We start from the raw sequence: 21,414 nt of genomic DNA on the forward strand, positions 1-21,414 counted from the left end.
TGTTTTTGTCCTTTCTTAAAAGTTTATCATCAGTGCTCTAATGTGATATGTTTAGAATGTTGTCCACTTCCTCTGTGTTTGATTATTTTTTCCTTAAATCTGTGCAAGTTTGTGTTTGATATTGGGAACAGGTTCTTTGCTTAAATTATTGAACTGATGATTGGGGTTGACTTGATAACAGATTAAATTAGATGAAGAAGAAACCTCAAGTTTTCGAGATCGACTCCTACCTCTTATAATCGGGTTGCTGAGAACAGTAAGTAATTACTTGCAGTCTTCATGTCTGACACTTCCTGTTATGGATTTATCTGAACTATGTTGTGCAGGTGTAATAGTTTTTTCATGCACATTATTCTTCTTAGGTTTTTATTTTACTTGCTTTGGCCTGTGGAATGCACATTGTAGCATTTATTACAAATTTTTTCTGTTATTTTTATTTAATATCTTAATCTTTCTATTTGGCTTTATTTATTTTTTTCCTTTCTTTCTCTCTCTCTCTCTCTTAATCTTTCTACTGGGATAAAAATCAGAAAATATTTGAATTTAAAAAGACGGTCGAAGATAGAAGGATGAAAATTGTCATGTGAGGAGGATCAACCTCACATTACAGTAAAAAGCTTACTGCTGTCTGCTACAAGTATTTCTACTAATGTGGGTCACTGGATTCTTTGATTGGCCTATGTTCACTTAAATTGGACTGCGTCTACAAATTGCAGTGTTTTCGCTTTGTTCATTAAGATTGCTGCTTTCATGACCATTGGGCGATCACACAGTTTGCTTGAATGATATGAATGTGGTCAGAGGTCATGAAATCTGTGAAAATTGTAGAGCAGATAATAAGAATCATTATAAAAGTAACAAACGACATTCAAAGATAAGAACTGGGATCTATATGTGGGAAAGGAACACATGGAGCAGAGCGAGAATACATACAAGAGTAATTAGGTTGAATCCCTTTCTCTGTCGCTTCTGCCTTCTTTTATGGCCTTGTTCACCACCTATTTGATCTAGCATGGGATTCTTGTCCAGTAAGGACTCCTACCATTGCGGATAATGTTGATCCCAAAGACCTAGTGTCGTACTTGCATCTTCTACGAATCAATGGGACCATGAAACTGGGCCGGCTTGCTGACCGAGCACACTGCTCTTCTCCGTTTGACTGTGTCATTGATCATGGGAACCCAACCTAGCTCTAGGTAACCGAGCCGAACCTGATTATTTGGAAGCCGATTTGGGCTGTGCCAGTCGACACCTGGGTCGTTGATGATTCACAACTCGCTTCATTTGCCCAGTCCCAAACTGGGCTCAATCTCACTGGGCCCCTGACTAGCCCCACTTGGTCACTCAAGTAAGCCTTTATATTGAGCCATCGCACAAGCTCATTGCGGGCCCAAGACATAACCTGGCAGCCCAATGGGCTATGCTTGCCCAGTCAGAATTGCTCCCACAGGTATAATGTCTGAAAAAGAATTTGGTGTTATGTTGTGAACCTTGAGATGTTGTTTAAGAAGGATTTGAGATGTTTCTGCCCGTTTGTATGGTAATTAGAAGGATGTAAGAGAAGAAATAAGGCCCTTAGTTGTGATCCTGTCAATTTTGAGTTCCCCTACCTCATGGGTGGGCACAGACCCTACTTCCATCTTTATTTGCACAAAGTGGCTGTCCTTTGAGTTCTACCTACATATTTGCAATTGTTAGCCAAGGATCAAAATTTCGTTTTAGTATTTTGTTTTGGTTTGCTTGGAAATAGATACATTTTGATAGCATTCTGGAAACATAAGGGAGATGATAAAAGAATTTGAAAACATATGAAAATTGCCTGGAAGCAAAAAGTAAAACCTCCTTAAAAGTTACTACAATATCAATAATCAAATAAGTGAACATGCTAGGTCCGTGAATATTAAAAACTTATAAACAAAAAGTTTAAAGGCCTAGTTGGGAAAGGAAGTTGTTTATTATAAGTAAAAAACATTATTAAAAAAAAAAAAAAGAAAAAAAAAGAAGTCTAGTAGCTATAGGGATGAAAAAAAAAATGCCAGTAATAATATTTATAAAGAAAAAGTACCTTGCAGTAATAAAGTACGAAAATAAGAGACTCAAATAATGTCGTTATCTTCTGTATTTCTTCTCCTTTTTAGTTTCTCAAATTCTCTAATAAATTTAATATTTTTCTTGGTTCTCAGCTCCTTTTTTATTTTTATTTTTATTTTTTGTGGCAAAAAAAGGCGAATTGAAATGTCCTTTGTCAGATATTACTATTTGATTGTGAAACAAATTTCGGTATGTTTCATTGTGTTTTGATGTGTTACTGTATGTTTTGGCGGAAACATTGGAATTTCATTATTCCACTAATGTTTTGTTTTGGTTTCCTACGAAACTAAAATATTTCAGCTGGTTTAATGGATTTTTGTTTCAGTTTGAAGATTTATTCTTGTTGCTCAACTCTCAACTTGTTATCTCATTATTGTCAATTCTATTTGCTAAATTGTTATTGTTATTTTTCCCCCCATGGACAATCCTATCTGAAGCTACTGATTTCACTTTGTCAAAGTTGGATTGGCCAATGTCCAATTTAGGAAATTTCTCAAAGAATACTGGTTATTTTCAGGCAAAACTACCGTATGTGTTGAGAATATATTGTGATACACTTACTGCTGATATGAAAACTGCTATCAAGACTGCAGTTGCAGACCTCCTTCCTGTTCTTCTCACCCGACCTTTGGAGTCAGATTTTACACCAGGAGAACGAATGGTGGATGCAGATGGTGGGTTAAACAATCTAAACTGATTATCAGTATTTACATAAAAAAGTGTGGTGCAAATATTATTTCAAGTCAACCCTGTTTATTTTCTTGCTTGAATCTCTACACAGCCCATGTTTGACAGTTGGAACAAGTGTGCGATGTTCTTTTACTGTTTTTTGTTTTTACTCACTTATGCTGACTCAGGTGGTGGCTCATCGCTTGCAAGCAAGTTAAGGAGCTTGTCATCTGAAAGCTTTGTTCAACTTTTGGCAGCTATTTTCAATATTGTACGGGTAATGTAGACGTGGCCATTCCTTTTATACCGCTTAGGTTTTCTTTATTGATGTTTGTTTGTATTCAAACCAAAGTTAATTAAGTTGTTGAGAATAAAATGTGGTATGTGACATACTCTAATAATACTTTAAGATATGGGTAAGCTTGCAGTGATAGCATATTTTTGAATGTGTTGAGGTATCTTGATGCAAACCGTATAATCTGTATATAGGGTAATGTTTATGGATGCCATTCGTAAAAGGGCGTTTGTATCATTTCTAGTTTTTAAGCCTAAAGTGGCCTGGCTGAATCTATTTGAAGGTTTTTGGGTCTTTGGGGTGTGGGTTGTTATCTGTGTAATATTTTTGAGGGTGTCAGAGGAATGTTTTGTATTTTGGACAATTAGTGCAAAAGTTTTGAGTTGGCTTGGCTTTATATAAAAAAGGTGCTGATCTGCAGAGAAAGGGTCTTTTGCTGAGAAAATACAGATTTGAGTGAAGGACCGCTCCAGAGAGCTACAACTCCTAACCAGTTGGTGCTTTGAAGAGTTGGAGGCTAGGGTTTTCAGGATTTGACCATGTGTTGTCTACCGATCTCTCTGATGCTATTGTATGCGCGAAGAGGTCATCAAAGCTGTTGTTTTGCTTGTCCAGATCTGGAATAGTCCCAGATTCATGTATTTCCCTCGTGTTTGGGGAAGAAGCATCACTTGCTGCCTTAATATTAGTTCTAGCTCCAGTGCTATGCTAGAATATTATGTTTATTGGTTCTAGTGTACTTAATATCATACAGTAGAAGTTGTTTGTGCTCGGTTCTTGTTCTATTTCCTGATTTCAAGTGTCCATAAACTTCATTGGTTGGTTGCGTCTATCTGCCTATTTGTTACTTCTATTTGCAACAGTTTGGCATAAGGGTTCAATCTATTTGCATCATTTCGCTAGATACAAGAGTGAGTTTCTCTAAAATATGGACGGGTAATGGAGCAAAATATTGTTTTAAATCTATCAAATTGTAATGTTTGGTGTGCTACCATTATTTTTCTCCTGAAAAGACTTCTATTTCTTCATTTTTATGTACTCATTCTTAGAAGGGAAAAAAAATCGGTGAGAAAAAAGGGTGCACTTTTGTAATTAGGGCAAGCCCACTGCTCCTTGCTGTCGAGCCAAGTGCTCACCACGCCTTGCTGTCAAACCAAGTGCAAGTCTTCGCCCACTGATTGTAATGAACCCACAAGCAAGCCATGCCAAGCATTCGGTCCAAGTCCATCTTGTGCCTTGCATTTGCTATGCTGCCCATACTTGTCCACAGGCTAAGTGCCGCTGCCACTTGGTCACTGTCATGCATCCACCTTGCTGTCTAGGCATGCCTCCCTCATGCCTTGGTCTGGTTGACATGGGCGCAAGGTGCACAAACCAATCATGCAACCCTCATGTCCAGGGAGCTAACAGCAGTCCACTTTACAGCCCATAAAAAGTTAAATAAATTGCCCCCCCGACATATAAATCGTAAGAAAATATTATAAAAAAAAAACATTTGAGCCTAAAACCAGTTAATTCCCTAGGAAGGTTTTAAACTAGAATCTTGCCAAATAACTACATCACCCTTGTAATCCAGTTTTCCTTTTATCTGGTAAAGTTTTCCAATGTTTCATTGTGTCTCCTTTGCGAAAGTGGATATGCATAATTATTGTAGTAGTATGTAATACTGTAGTAGTCTGGTACCAAATTTAATTTTAAATTTTAATCATTATTTCGTTGCAATGTAATTTGATTCTTTTCCTTTAGTGATTGCAGGCACATTTAGTGCGGGCCTCTGAAGTAAAAAAGGCCGTTGAGTGGATTATGTGCAATATTGATGGTCACTATGCAGCCGATTCAGTTGCTGCTGCAATTGCACTGGGTGCAGCGGTTGCAGAAGCAGCTCAAGAAACTGATGGTCAAGCTGGTTCCTTTCTGTTATATTCTCCTCAGAGGAATGCTGCAAAGATGCCTTCAATGCAAGGAAAGGCAAATAATGGAGCTAATTCATCAAATGTGTCAAAGAATTTCAGGTGACCTATTATTCCTTCTTGATCTTAAAGCTGTGATGTTGCTTATATGTTCTCGAGTGTTGTGTAGACTCCTCCCCACTTTTGGAAGGAATCCTATTACTGTGATTCAAATTGAAGTTTTTATTCAACTTTTTTTTGGGCCTTATTAATTTGCTCATCTTATTTGTACTATGGAAGGAGCTCCATGCTCTACATTTGTTTATTCCCTCATGGATTTCCTTTCCCATTTAGCCACTCTTTTTTTGTTCAACAACAAAGAAAAATTTATTAATAAGGGAAAGAAGAGAAGTACAAAAAAAGTACATCTTGCACACTACTCTCCAATCCTTACTATTCAAGGACAAAACAATCCCCTTGAAGGATGGAGACATTGAATCCCAAAAGGGGGCAAAATAACAAATCATATCCCATAATGTCTTCAAACATCTTAAAAATTTCTTGTATTCCTTTCCAAATTCCAACCAAATAACTTGAAACATTGGACAAACTTCACTATTCTAAAGAACTCGAACTTTATTATCTGAAATCAATCATCAACATTAGAGTAAGCTAATATCCACTCCAACTCTACTAATCGAAACAACCTCCATCATAAGGCCAGAGCTACATGGATATGCATGAGAAAATGATTAATACTCTCCTCCTCCCTCCTACACACAACATAATGTACAGTTGTGGATGTGAATAGCAATTAGGTCTCTTGATCTTCAAGCATGTCATCGTATGAGGGCTGAAGATAGGTACATGTGGATCATCACTATCCATATTAAAATAATTTGCAAGAGAAACATCAGATGAATGGATAGTTCATAATCTCTTGTCAACCACACTCTGCCTGAAAGAAACACCCTCAAGTATAGATAACAAAGAAGCAAGTTTGTTAACCTCACGATCATCATATTTTTGAAAGAAATTGAAATTCCAAGTAATTAGAGTGGAATAAGATGAAACTAAAGAAGCAATAGACACGGGATTGATATAGTCGATACAATCTAGGAAACAAATGTAGAAATGGAACCTCATGACTCCAAGCAACTTCCCAAAAACAGATTTCCCTCCCATTTCCAACAATTTAACGAACAAATGAGGAGAATTGAGACAATCTGTTCATGGCATCATCTTTGGTATGGGAGGAGAGGTTGGAGCTGTTTTTTCAGGTATTTGGCCAGGATTATGGTCGGTAGAGGAGCTACAATTATTGATGATTTCAGGATAGAGGATCATTTTTTTAGGACATTTTGTTTCATAGCGAGTTGAACGATTTGGAGGTGGAAGACTTGTTCAGGCTTCTTCGGATGCTCTACCGGAGTTTGTTTAGGGGGAGGCAGATGCTCTGTTTTGGATGGCTTCTAAATCTGGGAGGTTTTGAGGCTAGTCTAATTATGGTTCTTTTGGTCTGGAAAGATGTTTCCTTTCCTAAAAGGCTATTTGAGGGACTAAGGCCGCAACCAATGTGGTCTTTTTTGTTTGGACTGTAATGCACTAGAAGATTCTTACTATTGATTTTCTTATTCAGGGAAGCAAAATCATGTGAACTGGTAATGTTTATGTAAGATATGGGTGCAAGTTTTCTGAATGAATCTCTATATTCAATTGTGTAATAATACAAATAATACATATGATTATATAGTAAACCTAACCCTAAGACTAAAGGAAACACTACTGTATATACACCTAAAACACTACCATATATATAAACCTAACCTAAAGGAAACACTGCCATATATATATACACCTAAAATACTGCCATATATATATACCTATACAATCTCTGAAAAAAGGAAACACTGCCTAACTTAATATTCTTACACCTCCTCTCAACTCAAGGTGTTGTAGCAGAAAATACTGAGAGTTTGCCAAGAAACTGAAATCGTGCAGTGGTGTGAGTCTTGGTAAAAAAATTAACAAGTTGCAAAGCTCAAGTGACAAAAGGAAGTGAGATAGAGCCGGACTGCAGATGCCGATAGACAAAGTGACAATCAATCTCAATGTGCTTTGTTCACTCATGGAAGACAATGTTATGGGCAATCTGAATAGCACAACGGTTATCACAATAGAGGGAGGTCGGAGAAGACTGAGGGACGCCCAAGTCAGAGAGAAAACAACAAAGGCAGACAACTTTAGCAGTAGCGTAAGCCATATCATGGCACTCAGCTTCGGCAGTAGAACGAGCAACAACAGTTTGTTTTTTGCTTTTCCAAGAAATCAAGGAATCGCCAAAAAAATACAAAAACTAAAAGTGGACTTACGATCGGTAACATCACTAGCCCAATCAGCATCAACATAGGCAACTAAAGCCAAGGAAGTAGTAGAGGACAACAACAATCCTTAGAAGATAGTACTACGAAGATAGCGAAGAATCTGAACCAAAGTAGCCCAATGTGTAGAACGAGGATCAGAAATGAACTAATTAATCACATGAACAACATAGACAAGATCAAGATGAGTAACCATCAGATAGACTAAGCAACCCATGAGTTCCCCATATAAAGTAGGATCAGGCAGAGGAACACCATCAGTAGTATTAAGTTTCACATTAAGCTCAATGAGGGTATCAGCAATCTTAGTACCAGTAAGACTAGCATGGTTAATAACTTCATTAACATACTTGGCGTGAGACAAAAAGTAGTCATTGGGAGAAGAAGTCACCTCAATAACAAGAAAGTACCGCAATGGGCCCAAATCCTTCATTTCAAAGGTGCGGAAGTGATGCTACTTGACCTCAGAGATAGCAGAAGAATCAGGGCCAATAATAATTATATCATCCACATACAGTAATAAGGCAACAAACCCAACAGAGGTATGGAGGAGAAACAAAGCAGAATCCTGGGCAGAAGGATGAAACCTAAGCTCAGTAACAGCAGTCTGAAAGCGATCATACCAAGCATGAGGAGATTGCTTCAGACTATACAGAGCACGCTGAAGACGACAAACCTATCTAGAGGAATGGTGAAGGCCAGGGGAAGGACACATGTAAATCTTTTCAGCGAAATGACCATTAAGAAAAGCATTCTTAACATTCATCTGATAAAGAGGCCAATGATGAACAGCAGCGACAGATATCAAAATGCAGACATTAGTCATCTTAGCAACAGGGGCAAAGGTCTTCTTATAATCAATACCATACTCCTAAGAAAAATCGTTGGCAACCAGGCGAGCCTTGTAGCGCTCAAGAGAACTATCAGAATGAGTTTGGACTTTATAGACCCATTTGCAATCAACTAGATTCTTACTAGCAGAGAAAGAAACCAACTCCCAAGTACTAGTTTTCTGCAAAGCAGACAACTCATCCTCCATAACTTGAATCCAATGAGGATCCTGACAGGCCTCCTTGTAAGACTGAGGTTCTGAAAAAGAGTGTATAGCAGACAAAAACATACAGTAGGAAGGAGAAAAACATGTTTTAGTAAAACCAAGTTTGATTACCTGTTTATGGATGTGAAGGGGATACTTATGGTTAGCAAGATTAGAGTCGTCAGAAGAAGGGGGATTAGCAGCAGGGGTAGAGACAATTGGTAGAGGGAGAGCCTTGCGACGAGAATAGACTAACAATGGAGGGGGAGAAGGTGGAGAGGATGTACTAGACGCATGGAGTACAGTGGAGAAGGACTTAGCAGGAGGGAGGTTAGAAGGAGAAGAGGGAACAAGCTCATGGGGAATAGTAGAGATGTATTCATCAGGAAGGACATTAGAAGGAAATAGATCAATGTGAACCAAATCCTCTTTGGAAACTGGAGTCGTGAGAGGCGGAAGCTGAAAGTAAGCTAGACGTTCCAAAAAGGCAACATGGCGGGAGATATAAAGGCAACGGAAAACATGATCGTAACAGCGATAGCCTTTCTGAGTAAGACTATAACCCAAAACGACACATAGGACAAACCGAGGACAAATCGGGCACTAAGTTTTGTCCAATCTTTCTGGGAAAGAAGGTCAAAACACGCAGACCGAAAAACATAAAGGAGAGAGTAATTAGAAAGTTGGAAAAATAGAGTCTCATAACGAGAACGACCAGATAGTAGGGCGTAGGCATATGGTTAAGAAGAAAAGCAGCGGTAAGAACGGCTTCCCCCCCAAAAGGGAGCCGGAACAGAGGTAGAAAGGAGAGATCTAGCTGTCTCAAGAAAATGACAATGTTTACGCTCAGCACGACCATTTTGGGCAAGAGTATCAGTACAGGAAGTTTGGTGAATGGTACCTAAATTGGCCAGATACTCACAGAACTCAGTTTTAAAATATTCGCTACCCAAATCAGGTCGTAACAATTTAATGGTAACTCCAAACTGTGTAGTGATCGTAGACTGAAAGGTGCGGTATATTTGGTAGAAGTCAGATTTGTGAGTCATAAGATAAACCCAAGTATAGTGGGTGCAATCATCAACAAAAGACACGTAATAGGCAGAACCCCTTTTAGTGAGAATAGGAGAGGGTCCCCAGACATCCGTATGCACAAGAGAAAAAGGAGAAACAGAAATAGTATGCATGAGAGAAAAAGGAGAAACAGAAATAGAAGTACTTTTATTAAATGGTAAGGTGGACATTTTGGCAAATTTACACCCTCGACATTCATCAATTTGATCAGGAGAAACTTTACCCAACACTCTTGACTGAGCTAAAGACCGTAAGTGGTCAACAGACAAATGACTTAGGCAAGAATGCCATAAATAAAACTGACTCGATTGAGAATCTAATTGAAACGAGGAAAGTGCAACTGGATAGATGAATAGAGGGAGATGCAAGTTTCTACTAGATAGAGATCTCCAACTCTACGGCCAGTCCCAAACTGTTTCTTGGACACCCGATTCTGCACACAACAGACAGAAGAGGAAAAAATAACATTAAAATCAGAACTATTAAGTTGGCTGATATATAATAAACTGACAAATAACTGAGGAACATAAAGAACAGAGGGAATAGTAACTGCAGACATGGCAGGGGGTAAGACTGACCTAATAGACAGAATAGACATACCAGACCCATTAGCAATATTAATAGTAATAGGAAAGGGAGGGGGGATACAGTTTTGAAGTAAGGAAAGGTGAGTCATATTATGAGAAGCACTAGAGTCAAAAAGCCCGACAGAAAAAGATATACCTGAAGAGGACCCAAACAAACCTGAATGAAGAGAGGAGGCAAATGGGAATGGCTGAGAGGTGGACAAGAGGTGCTGAAGCTGAGCAATCTGAGCACTTAAGGAAGCCAAGTCAGGATCTAGAGCCGGAGTAGATGTAATATAAGTGGCAGGAGGGCGAAAGGTATTTTGAGTAGGAGCTCGGGATTGTGATTGAGACTGCTGAGAAGACGCACGACCTTTCTTAGGATAGTTGTACTTCCAGTGGCCCCTCTGATGGTAGAAAACACACTCATCGAAAGTTAGGGGGCCCTTTCTTGGGCTTTGTAGTGGTCGGAAGCTAATGAGATAGTGGGGTCGACAACAAAGAAGGCTGAGTAGGATCCAAGAAAACAGATAGAGACAAAGTTTGACTAAGGGGAGCTCACGAACAATAATATCCACAGAGGGAAGAGGAGACTGGTAAAGGATGCCACCACGGATAACCTCATACTAAGGGGAGAGAGCCGATAAAAACTACACTAAACGACCCTGTTCCCGAAACTCAATATAAGCATCTAAAACTTGAGGCTTGATGGTTCCATAAGAGCCAAATGATCCCAAAGACTTGTCATCTCTATATAGAAGTCCTGAATGGACTGATCCCGTTGATGAGCACCCTGAATGGCTGTTTCCAACTCATACCGCTTGGCAAAGTTGGACTATCAATAAAAACTTTATGAAGAATCCCACACCTCTTTGGTAGTATTGTATTTAGAAAACATCATCCCCATACAGTCATCCATAAAACTATGAAACCATGTCAGAACTTGGTCATTATCACAATCCCAAGCGTCACAAGAAGTCAGATATTCTTCTTTTTTCTGGTTTGATGGACAAGGAACAGATCTAGAAACGTAGCCTCATTTTTTCTAACCAAGAAGAAAATTCTTTGTAACACTGGCTCAATAGGCATAATTGGCACCAGTGAGTTTGCATGAGATGGCTTGAATTTTGGTGTCTGACATTGTAATTAAAACAAAGTTTATAGAAGTTATGAGGCTAAAGTATAATAAAGGAAGAATCTGAAGAGAAAAATATAATAAAGGAAGAATTTGAGGAGCCAAACCAAAATCAACTCCTATTATAGTACAGATTTCCAGACTCAGATGAGAGAGTGAGAAATAGACCTCCGCAAGATGAGAGAGAGAGGGAGCAGACCTTCACGCGAGGCACGAGAGAGGCAGAGACAGATGACTAGAGTCCTCTCGACTCAGATGGGCTGCGACGAGGATCTTCACAACCTAGACGAGTTACGACGATGGGTCACAACTAGCACCCAGATGTGCTCGATGAAACAAACGAGGCAAGAGCCCAAAGAACTAGAGAGGGATGAACTGGGTTCTTTGAAGCAAATGACCTTCGATGTACTAGATGGGTCTCGCGAGCCTAATCGAAGCAAAGGCTTGACTTAATGCTAACTAAAGAGTTCAATCAAGTCCAGAGAATAGAGTCGAACCAAAAGTCAGAACTAGAAAGGATTTCATGATGGCTACTAGGGTTTGAAAACTAGCTCTGATACCATGTAAGTTTTCTGAATGGATCTCTATATTCAATTGTGTAATAATTCAAAGAGTACATTTGATTATATAGTAAACCTAACCCTAAGAGTGAAGGAAACACTGTAATATATATACACCTAAAACACTGCCATATATATAAATCAAACCTAAAGGAAACACTGCCATATATATACACCTATACAATCTCTCAAAAAAGGAAACATTACCTAACCTAATATTATCATAATGGCTAGTCAATGGACCATCTTCGTATTCATTGTTCAGTGGCCCACTAGATTGGTCTTTGTTCCTTGCTTTGTTTGAGATGTCTTGGGTCTTCCCTTCTTCTGTCTTGAAGTTGTTATTCTCTTGGAAGGGAGCCAGAGTTGAAAGCAGTTGAAAGAGGTCTTGGTGTTTGGGCCTCTTGTCATTAATGTGAACCATTTAGTGCAATAGAACTTTTGATGGAGTTGTGACTCTTATTTTTGTTTTAAAAAGCATATTTTTTGTTATTTCTTATAGTTTGTTCTCGGGTGGGGTTGACCCATCCTTGGGACCAATTTTGGGCTTTTATTGAGCTTTTACAGCAGTTTAATGTATAGTTTTGACCTTTATTTTGTACATGGGTGGCACGCCCTTGGTGCTTCTTTTTTTGAATATATATCACATAAAATAAAAAAAATAAAAAAAGAAGAATTTCCATGAAGATCTATAATTTCTCCAATTCACCACATGCGAATTTCCATACTTCTAATGATAGCATCCCCACTCTGTTTCTATTAATTTGGCTGTGCAGTGTGGCATAAATTATGCAATCCTCTTGAAATTTGGTGTTAAGAATTTTTCATTTTTTATTTTTTATTATCTTGGTTCATAAGCTCTTTATTCTTAGAAGAGGTTTTGTTGGATATGACGTTGACAATAATGTTATCTAGAAGAGGAGAAAATTACAATACTATTCATCCAACGTCTGTTACAAAATGTGTTTAATACAAAATAAATAGAAAACAACCCTAACTATTAAGAGAGAACAAAATACAAAAATTCCCTTAACTCAAATAGAAAACATAGAAAAAAAAACCAACAACAAAAAAATACATCCAAAAATACCTCTTCATAAATGCGCCAGTCTTTGTTTGCAATCAGTGCATCGAGATCCATTGTAGATAGTTACTTGGGGTTGGTAAATCCATAAAAAGGTATATTAAGGAAGTAGTGCAAGAGCAGTTCATTGTGTTTGGAAAGAAGCAATCTATTTTTTCTTGCCTTCTGTGGTTTGTTTTCTTGATTTGATTGAAAATGGTTGGAATTTGGGAAACTACTTTCCACTGTGTCGCGGATTTCCCTCTCGAGGCCAATTCCGTGACGGTTTGCATGTCCTGTGTGGCCTTTGGAAGTGTCTTTGAGAATGGCATTGAGATTCCAAGTCATTGATTCGACACCCCAACTTGGCCCGAAGGTTGGCCCCAATCTGCCCAATGCATGCATGCCAACAGCAGCCAGCAGCAGCCCACACCCGCCCTCGCGCCCACACCAGCATCAGCAGCCTATTGGGGCAGATTTTGACAGTGAGTTTGAGGCACCAAACGACTGAGTTAAAGGCCAAAAGTTTTCTTGGGATGAGCCCTAGGGTGGAGAGTTTCTGCATCCAAGTTTGGTGATTTTTCTCAATTTGTGGAAATTTTGAAAAATTATTATGACTCCTCAAACATAAAGCATGTTTCCTTTTGCCAAGTTGAAGAAGGCTCAAAGTGCTATATTAAGGGTGGAGTGGAGAGCCACATGCCAGCCTCCTTGGGCCAAAATCTGCAGTGGGCATCCCCAAGGGAGATTGGGGGTGGACTTTGGGCACCAAAAAGAGGTGTTCAAGGTCTCCATGTGGGATAGGGAGCCCCATGGACAGTGCCATCAAGGGGCATGAGTGCCAGCACCTCATGGTCTTCTCGACATGAGGTTTATGGACATGCATCCCTGATGTCCCACGTCTTCTTGGGGGTGTCCTTACACCGATTGAGCTATCGAGGCGGCACCTCGAGCCTCATGTGCCAACTCACGAGCTAGGTTTGGGTTCGGCCTTGCACATGTGGTACTTGTGGCTTAAGGCATGAGGCAAAGAGGCAATGCTGCACATGTGGGCTATCAAATGAAGGCCCACATGTGCTTGCTGACCAAGACATTGCCTTATTCGGACAACACATTAGTGCAACGATAAGGACACGCAAGGGCCTTAGGCGGAATCTAGCACATGTGCATGCATGACGACTATTTTTTTTTTTTTCAAATTCTTATCTCTTTGATAAATATATGTTAGTCCTAGAGTTCTTGAGTCTAGGTAATTTGTTTGGCAATTCCGTTTGGACAAACTCTTTTTGGATGCAATCCTTTAATTTTGTTAAGTTATAATTGTTCTAGTCTATAGGTTCTGTTTTGCTTCTTATTTAAGGCGACTCCACTTGTTTTGGACCTAAGGTTGAGTGCGTTGGGGTGATCAAGACTTTGCCACGTGGTAGAGTTAATGAGGTCACTTCTTGAGCCATGAAGTGTGCGCTCAAGCAGTCAAGGTCAGGTTGGACACTTTTGTCATGCAATCTGATCCAGATTTAGCTGACTGACTGACTGACTGGGGTTTCTCTCTCCAAGGATGAAAACAATCTCAAAGCTCATGGAGAAAGAAATTGACAGATCTATGAATCTATGGTGATGGAGTGAGTTCTTCAAGGTCAATTACACTTCAAACCTTTCATACTTTTCTCTTGTAAGTCTTTTGGTGGTTCTCAAAGGTGATTCGGGAGATTGTTAGTGGATTCTGACAAGGTGAATCAAGGCAAGGGAACCTGGAGTGATGAACGTGGACTCGGCAAGATGGTCTTTGATCCGTGGGATGTTGATTCATTTAAGGGATTGTAAGCTAACTTCTGTAATCACTCAACTTTTGTGCCTGTGGATTTTTCCTGAATTGAATCTTCAATTAAGGTTTTCCACGTTAAAATTGTTTGTCTCTTGTCAATTTAATCGTTTACATTTTATTGTAATTTTAATGATGGATTTGATAATTATCTCTAGATCTAGGCTAATTGTCCTTATTTGGATCTACATTGTTCTGATTAGTTTAAGTTTCTTGAGTGGTTGTGTTGAACTCCTGAAAAGTCTGTATTTGCATTGGGATTTTCAATATTCGTTCTCAAAATTGACTAACTGCTTCCTAAACTGTTCTTTGGATTGTTGGCTTGTTTGTCATGGGTTTGATCTATAATCTTTTTTTCAATATTTGCAAAAAGTATGTCGCCAAATGTTTGAAATTATCTGATATTATTTTCCTTGACAGAGCTGATGTTTTGCGAGAAAACACAGAAGCTGTGTTTGCAGCTTGTGACGCTGCTCATGGAAGATGGGCAAAGCTTCTTGGGGTCCGTGCTCTTCTTCATCCTAGGTTGAGATTGCAGGAGTTCTTAGGCATATATAATATCACCCAGGAGTTCATAACTGCTACTGAGAAGGTATTATTATTATTATTATTTTTATAATTTTAGGATAGTATCTTTTCTCTTAATTTTTCCACTGTGAAGGTGACTTTCAATTTGTTTGTGGTTATGATGCCAAATTACTGACATAAACAGATTGGTGGAAGGTTGGGATATAGCATTCGAGGAATGCTACAGTCACAGGCCAAGGCTTTTGTTGATTTCCAGCATGAATCTAAGGTTAGCTTTTGTTCCTCTGTATTCACTAGTTTTTAGTGGCATGTTACACCTCGTTACGGGACTTGCTATTTCACTGCTTGTTATAGATGGCAAAAATCAAGGCGGTACTTGACCAAGAAACTTGGGTTGAAGTGGATGTTCCTGATGAATTTCAGGCCATCGTCACTTCTCTGTTTTGTTCTGAGCCTTTAACTGCTGAGCACACAGATGATGGTCAAGGTAATGTTGCAAACAGGTTACATTGAAATGGCCTCAAGCAATGATGGTTCACTCATGGCAGACAGACTGAACCATCAAATTCTCAGCACCTTATTGCCCAAACTAAATCTATTGAATCATCTACAGATAACACTGCACAGGTGAATTCTTTGCCCGTGATTGAGCCAACTGAGAACAATAAATCTGATGTTTTAACTTCTCTGGGTCAGAGCAACAGCACTAACAATAAGCAACGTGGAAAATCTTCCTCTCAAACACTTTTATTCAGAGGTGTTGGTTATCACATGGTAAACTGGTTAGTTTTCTTGTTTTACCATTATCTTGTTCTTTTCTTGTTTTTGTCATCTGTCCTTCGATCTTCCTTCTTCCTATAGAATCTCAGATTCCCATTGCAGTTGGTATGTTTTCCTCTCATAATAATTGTTTTTTATGCATCTTTCTGAGGATTAGTTGATACCATATTCAGAGCTATTTAATTTTCAATACGGTCTTCATATTCGATAATTGATTAATCTCCAATTGTGACTGATATGTCTTTTTTAATTTCTCATCCAATATTTATCTCCATGAATCCAGCTTCAATGAGCATTAAAGAAATTTACTGAGTGAACTAACTTTACGGCGTTTCTTGCTTATCAGCGGCTTAATTTTGCTGAAGATGTTGTCGGAGTACATAGATATGAGTAATTATTTGCCAGTGCTGTCTTCGGAAGTTGTTCATCGTGTAGTTGAAATCTTGAAGTTTTTCAATACAAGAACTTGTCAGCTTGTTCTTGGTGCTGGTGCCATGCAGGTATTTGTTTTTGGCATATATTTTGATTTTTTTGGACAAAAATTTGCTAAAAAAATGTCACTGATGGAATGCTACCACACACAAAAGAGAAGGAAAAAGGAAAGGAAAAAAAAAAAAAAAACTATACACCTCCACATCCAAACTACTTCTGACTCCCAAATCTCAACTATACAAATAGCTTATAAATGAATTTGCCCAATACATTGGAACCTCTATACCATCGAAAGGCATACAATTCCGCTCATCCATATAATCCACATTAGGCACAAGGAAATCAACATCCACAACTAGTTCCTATGCTTCCTCACTTGAACCCTACCAACTGTGAAGGAGCTCAACTAGTCCATGAGGAAATACACACCCCACCCTAAACTAATATTACATTGAACTCCAAAGCTTCTCTCATCGCATGGCAATGGGCAAGCAAATGTGTTAAAAATGATGTATTATTGATAGATGTTGATTCTGTTACAATTGATTGATTATATAGATGTAGGTTAGGTGGTGGTAGGTGAGGAGTAGGTGAGTGTAGTAGGTGAGTGTGTGGTAGGTGATGGTAAGTGTGTGGTAGGTGATGGTAAATTCTAACAGCCCCCGCAAACTCAAGGAGGATAGAAACTAACCAATTTGAGTTTGAAGAGAGGAACAAAAGCAAGAAAATACATAAAAATAAAAAAGGATAGGAGATACTGTATGGTCGTGTCAGACCATTGGTGAAGACACTGAATGGTGGTGTCATAACGTTGTAGAGGACACTGTATGGGGGTGTCATAACGTTGTAGAGGACACTGTATGGGGGTGTCATAACGTTGTAGAGGACACTGTATGGTGGTGTCATAACGGTGTAGAGGACACTGGATGGCGGTGTCAGACCGATGTAGAAGACAGTTTATGGGGTCATGTCGGACCGTTGTAGCAGACAATGTTGTGACAGTTTACGGAGTCTTGCTGGACCCTTGTAGAAACTAACCGGAATCAATGTCGGGACAGTTTACAAAGTCTTGTCGGACCCATGAAGGAGCTAACCGGAATCAATGTCAGGACAGTTTACAGAGTCTTGTCGGACCCATAAAGGAGCTAACCGGAATCAATGTCGGGACAGTTTACAGAGTCTTGTCGGACCCTTGGAGATGCTAACCGGAATCAAATGTCGGGACAGTTTATAGGGTCATGTCGGACCGTTGTAGAAACTAACCGGAATCAATGTCGGGACAGTTTACAGAGTCTTGTCGGACCCTTAAAAAGTCGCACCCTCAAAAAGTGTGCCCAATCTATCAAAAGGCGTGCCATCAAAAAGGCGTGCCCAATTCATCAAAAGGCGTGCCATCAAAAGGCGTGCCCATTTTATCAAAAGGTGTACCGGACATGATGGCGAGGCGCGTGACTTGGCTTGCGCGCCCAGGTTGTCGTCTAGCGCCGAGCGGCGCATGATACGCGTGGCTGCCTTGGCTATATAACCAAGACGAAGGCAGAGGCTGAGGCAGAGAAAAAACTGAGAGAAACCTCTGAAAAATCCTTCGTGTTGCTGAGAAAGAGAGTTCCTTGTGCTGAGAGAGATAGTCTGTAACACTTTGTTGCCCAGAAAATGGCCTCGTCTTCCCGTGGACTGCTCACTCTCTTTCCCGACCTCAACGAGTCAACAAGAGAGAGAACTGGTGCGGTGGCACTGGAACCTCAACCAAGCGCCCCGGAGTTTGCTCCGTTGAACTTTCCGATGCGGTCTGTGGAGCAAAGAATGGCAGTGCAGACGGATGTGGAAGCCAATCAGTATACATTGAAGTCATGTGTGGAAACCATGACTGCGGTTACAAACTTGTCGAATCGGCTGCAGAGTAGGGCAAATGAGGTGCAACATTTAAACTCCCAACTGGCTCTGCTCCAACGCATGTATAAGGATGCGCGAGCAGAGATAAGTGTGCTGAAAGCAGAAAATAAGGAGCTGAAGCGGAAGGCCACCGTTATGTTCCGATTTGGAGGGCCGCCATATGCTGCAGTGGAGGAACAGGGAGTAAATGTGCTCGGTGGCGTGGGAAATTCGGAGGCAACACCGGCAAGGACCGTCCAGGACGGAGGCAAGAAGAAGAGACCTGCAGCAGAGTAGAGAAGAAAAATCCCACTGTGGGTGTTTGTTTGTTGGTTGGTTTTTTTTTTTTTTGTTTTGTTTTTTGGTGTAAAATTGTGATCGGGGTTGATCCCCGGATATGAATAAAATAAATGTGTTGTGCAAACCCGGATGGTAGGAAGGACATGCAGAAAAAAAAAAAGGGTGAGAATGTGTGAATTGTTTTATTTATTTATTTTTTGTTGAAAGAAAGAAGATAAAATAAAATAAATAAAAAAGAGTATGAGTGTGGGCAAAACCAGCAGGATACCTAATGGCCAATGTAATATATCATACTATAATAATATAATATATTATAATAGAACATACCAAATTGCTTTAGTAGCATATGGCGGAGGGACATGCCCATGTGGGGCTTTTTTTTTTTTTTTTTTTTGTTAAAAATAAAATAATAAAATAAAGAAAGTGTCACAAAAGGATGCACATGGTTCTGAGGTGGTTCATAATAAGAATAAGAATAAACGGAAGTGGGAATAAAAGGGAAATATCGTGGGGGGCATGTGGGGGCATATGGGTTGATTATTAGAGAGAGAGAGAGAGAGACCAGAGATTCGAGACAACACAGCACCCACCTTTGCTTCTGCCATACAGAACTCTGTTCCGGCCATCACTTTTCTCATGGCAGCAGAGCTATATGAGCAAGCAATAAAGTATGAGAAAGGATCGTTCATAACGTCAAACGGAGCATTGGCTACTCTCTCTGGAGCTAAGACTGGGAGGTCCCCCAAGGACAAACGCGTCGTCAGAGACGAAACTACTGAGGATGATCTTTGGTGGGGAAAAGGTTCACCAAACATCGAAATGGACGAGTTGTTGAAACCCAGTTGATTGCCCACGATAAAGAGGTTTACGACATCGCTTGGGCTCCCCAGAGTCATCGCCATATTTGCGCTGCTGGGGATGAGATTAACCAGCTTCAGTGGTCAGCGGCGCTGCCTGATTGGATTGCAGTTGCCTTTTCAAACAAAATGCAGCTTCTGAAAGTTTGAGATCTCTGGTCCACGGGTCCAGTGATGTGCAACTGAGCAGCAATTTTGTGGGAAGGTCTACCTGGAAGCATTAGTGTCAATGCAAGGTCTACCTGAGAGAGAGCCGTGGGCCTTGGTGATCGATGGCGCAAGTGGCGAAGCCGGACTTGGCGAAGAGAACGGAGGTGAGCTGAATGAGCCAGCTTGACTCGCCGGTGAAGCCGTGGACGACGGCGACTATTCCGATGATTCAGTTATGGGATTTGTGGCAGCAGATGAAAGGTATGTGTAGAGGTCCGGCGGAATAGGTTGAGGTCCGGCGGGCGGCCAAGGCGAGGTTGCCGCCCGCCGGTGAAGCGAGAAATACGAAGGTATTAACCTTGCTCTGATACCATGTTAAAAATGATGTATTATTGATAGATGTTGATTCTGTTACAATTGATTGATTATATAGATGTAGGTTAGGTGGTGGTAGGTGAGGAGTAGGTGAGTGTAGTAGGTGAGTGTGTGGTAGGTGATGGTAAGTGTGTGGTAGGTGATAGTAAATTCTAACAAAATGATTTACCGATTTCTCATTCTATTTGCACATATAACACCAATTCAACTGTAATTAATGGATATGTGCTTCTCAGACTGTTGGTTGGTTGTTAAAACAACGAGATACTAATCTCTAACTGATAAATGATGTCCTCTTATGTTATCGTTTTTTAGTATGTGCTCGTATTTATGATGTTGATGTCTGTCCATGGTTATGTAAAATCTTAGCTTCACCATGAAATAAATTTTGGCCAGGTTGAACTTCTATTCTTAAAGCTTATGTTCTGACAATAATCAGCATAGTATGTAGACCATTTTGGTACTTGCAGTCCACCTTTAAATAATTTGGGGAAATAACGCTTCAGTTGTAACTTCAAAATTATTTACAAAATAATGAAAAAGTTTATGATTTCAATTATTAATATTTATAATGTTTTTCACTTTTTTGTAAATCTTTTCCACTGACACACTGTCAGTGTAATTCCCCCAAATAATTTCAAGAAGAATCACTTAGAGACCCCTGTTTTCAAGGAAATTGTTTGAACCTTATTACTTTCATTATGTGGTTCTCTGTTGTTCTCCCACACTTAGAAACTTAAGGTCTTTGGTCGGACAGATGGGGTATTGGAAGGGAAGATGAAAATGATCTAAAATTTAATCCTTGGGCAATGGAAATTGCCTCCCTTCTTTTTGCAAGAATGATCGGAATGTATGGTGTAAGGGGTGTCGATACTATTGGTATGCCCTTGTATATTAAGGAAGTGTTGTTGTTTGAAAAGAAAGAAAGAAAAAAAAAGAAAAAAAAGAAAAAAAAAAAAAGAGGAAAGGTCTTCTCTCCTCCATTGCCTTCTTTTTGCCCACTTTTGTGGGATAGATAAAATAGAAGGCACCTGGTGGACCAAACAAGAGGGGAATTCCTTCATTTCTCTCTTCCTTTCTGTCTTTCTGTTCCTATGAAATGATAAAAAAATCTATCCATCCTTCCTCTTTCTATTGACTCTTTTGTGAACTCCCATTCTTGTACCAATTATCCATCACAGAAATATTGACATATATGTGTCTTCCATCCCAAAATAATAGTCGAACAGGAAAAATTCAAGTAGTAGTTTTTACTCAGTTTCCTACTATGCACTTACAAAAACAATTATTGTTTGACCACATATTTTGACAACCCTCAACCCACATCATACATTGTTGATGTTTATGATCGGTCAGTAGCAATTGCTACCTGAGGCCTTGCTAAACTGAAGTATTGTGCACCCGATATGTATTCATTTTTCATAATAATATATCATAAGTGTATAATAAACATGGAATAATTGATGTACATCAAGGATCAAAATTTCGTTTCGGTATGTTGTTTTGGTTAGCTTGGAAATGGAAACTTTTGGAAACATT

General features: G+C 39.5%; 1 protein-coding gene across 5 annotated transcripts in view; it reads left to right on the forward strand.

Moving 5' to 3' along the window:
* Window positions 1-21,414, forward strand: part of LOC114298406 (vacuolar protein sorting-associated protein 54, chloroplastic) — a 66,410-nt gene that overhangs the window by 23,568 nt on the left and 21,428 nt on the right. For 3 of the 5 annotated variants that reach the window (XM_082885965.1, XM_082885969.1, XM_082885967.1), the window contains exons 5-13: window positions 182-256; window positions 2,609-2,765; window positions 2,949-3,037; window positions 4,811-5,067; window positions 15,002-15,173; window positions 15,294-15,377; window positions 15,464-15,596; window positions 15,723-15,891; window positions 16,236-16,389. In XM_082885965.1, the coding sequence (XP_082742091.1) occupies window positions 182-256; window positions 2,609-2,765; window positions 2,949-3,037; window positions 4,811-5,067; window positions 15,002-15,173; window positions 15,294-15,377; window positions 15,464-15,596; window positions 15,723-15,891; window positions 16,236-16,389 (1,290 nt within the window). The remainder of the gene's footprint in view (window positions 1-181; window positions 257-2,608; window positions 2,766-2,948; window positions 3,038-4,810; window positions 5,068-15,001; window positions 15,174-15,293; window positions 15,378-15,463; window positions 15,597-15,722; window positions 15,892-16,235; window positions 16,390-21,414) is intronic. The other 2 variants (XM_082885966.1, XM_082885968.1) reach the window with 1 other exon arrangement.

Source organism: Camellia sinensis, chromosome 9, assembly GCF_055761805.1.
Source record: "Camellia sinensis isolate YWXY chromosome 9, ASM5576180v1, whole genome shotgun sequence".
In the NCBI taxonomy this organism is placed as follows: domain Eukaryota; kingdom Viridiplantae; phylum Streptophyta; class Magnoliopsida; order Ericales; family Theaceae; genus Camellia; species Camellia sinensis.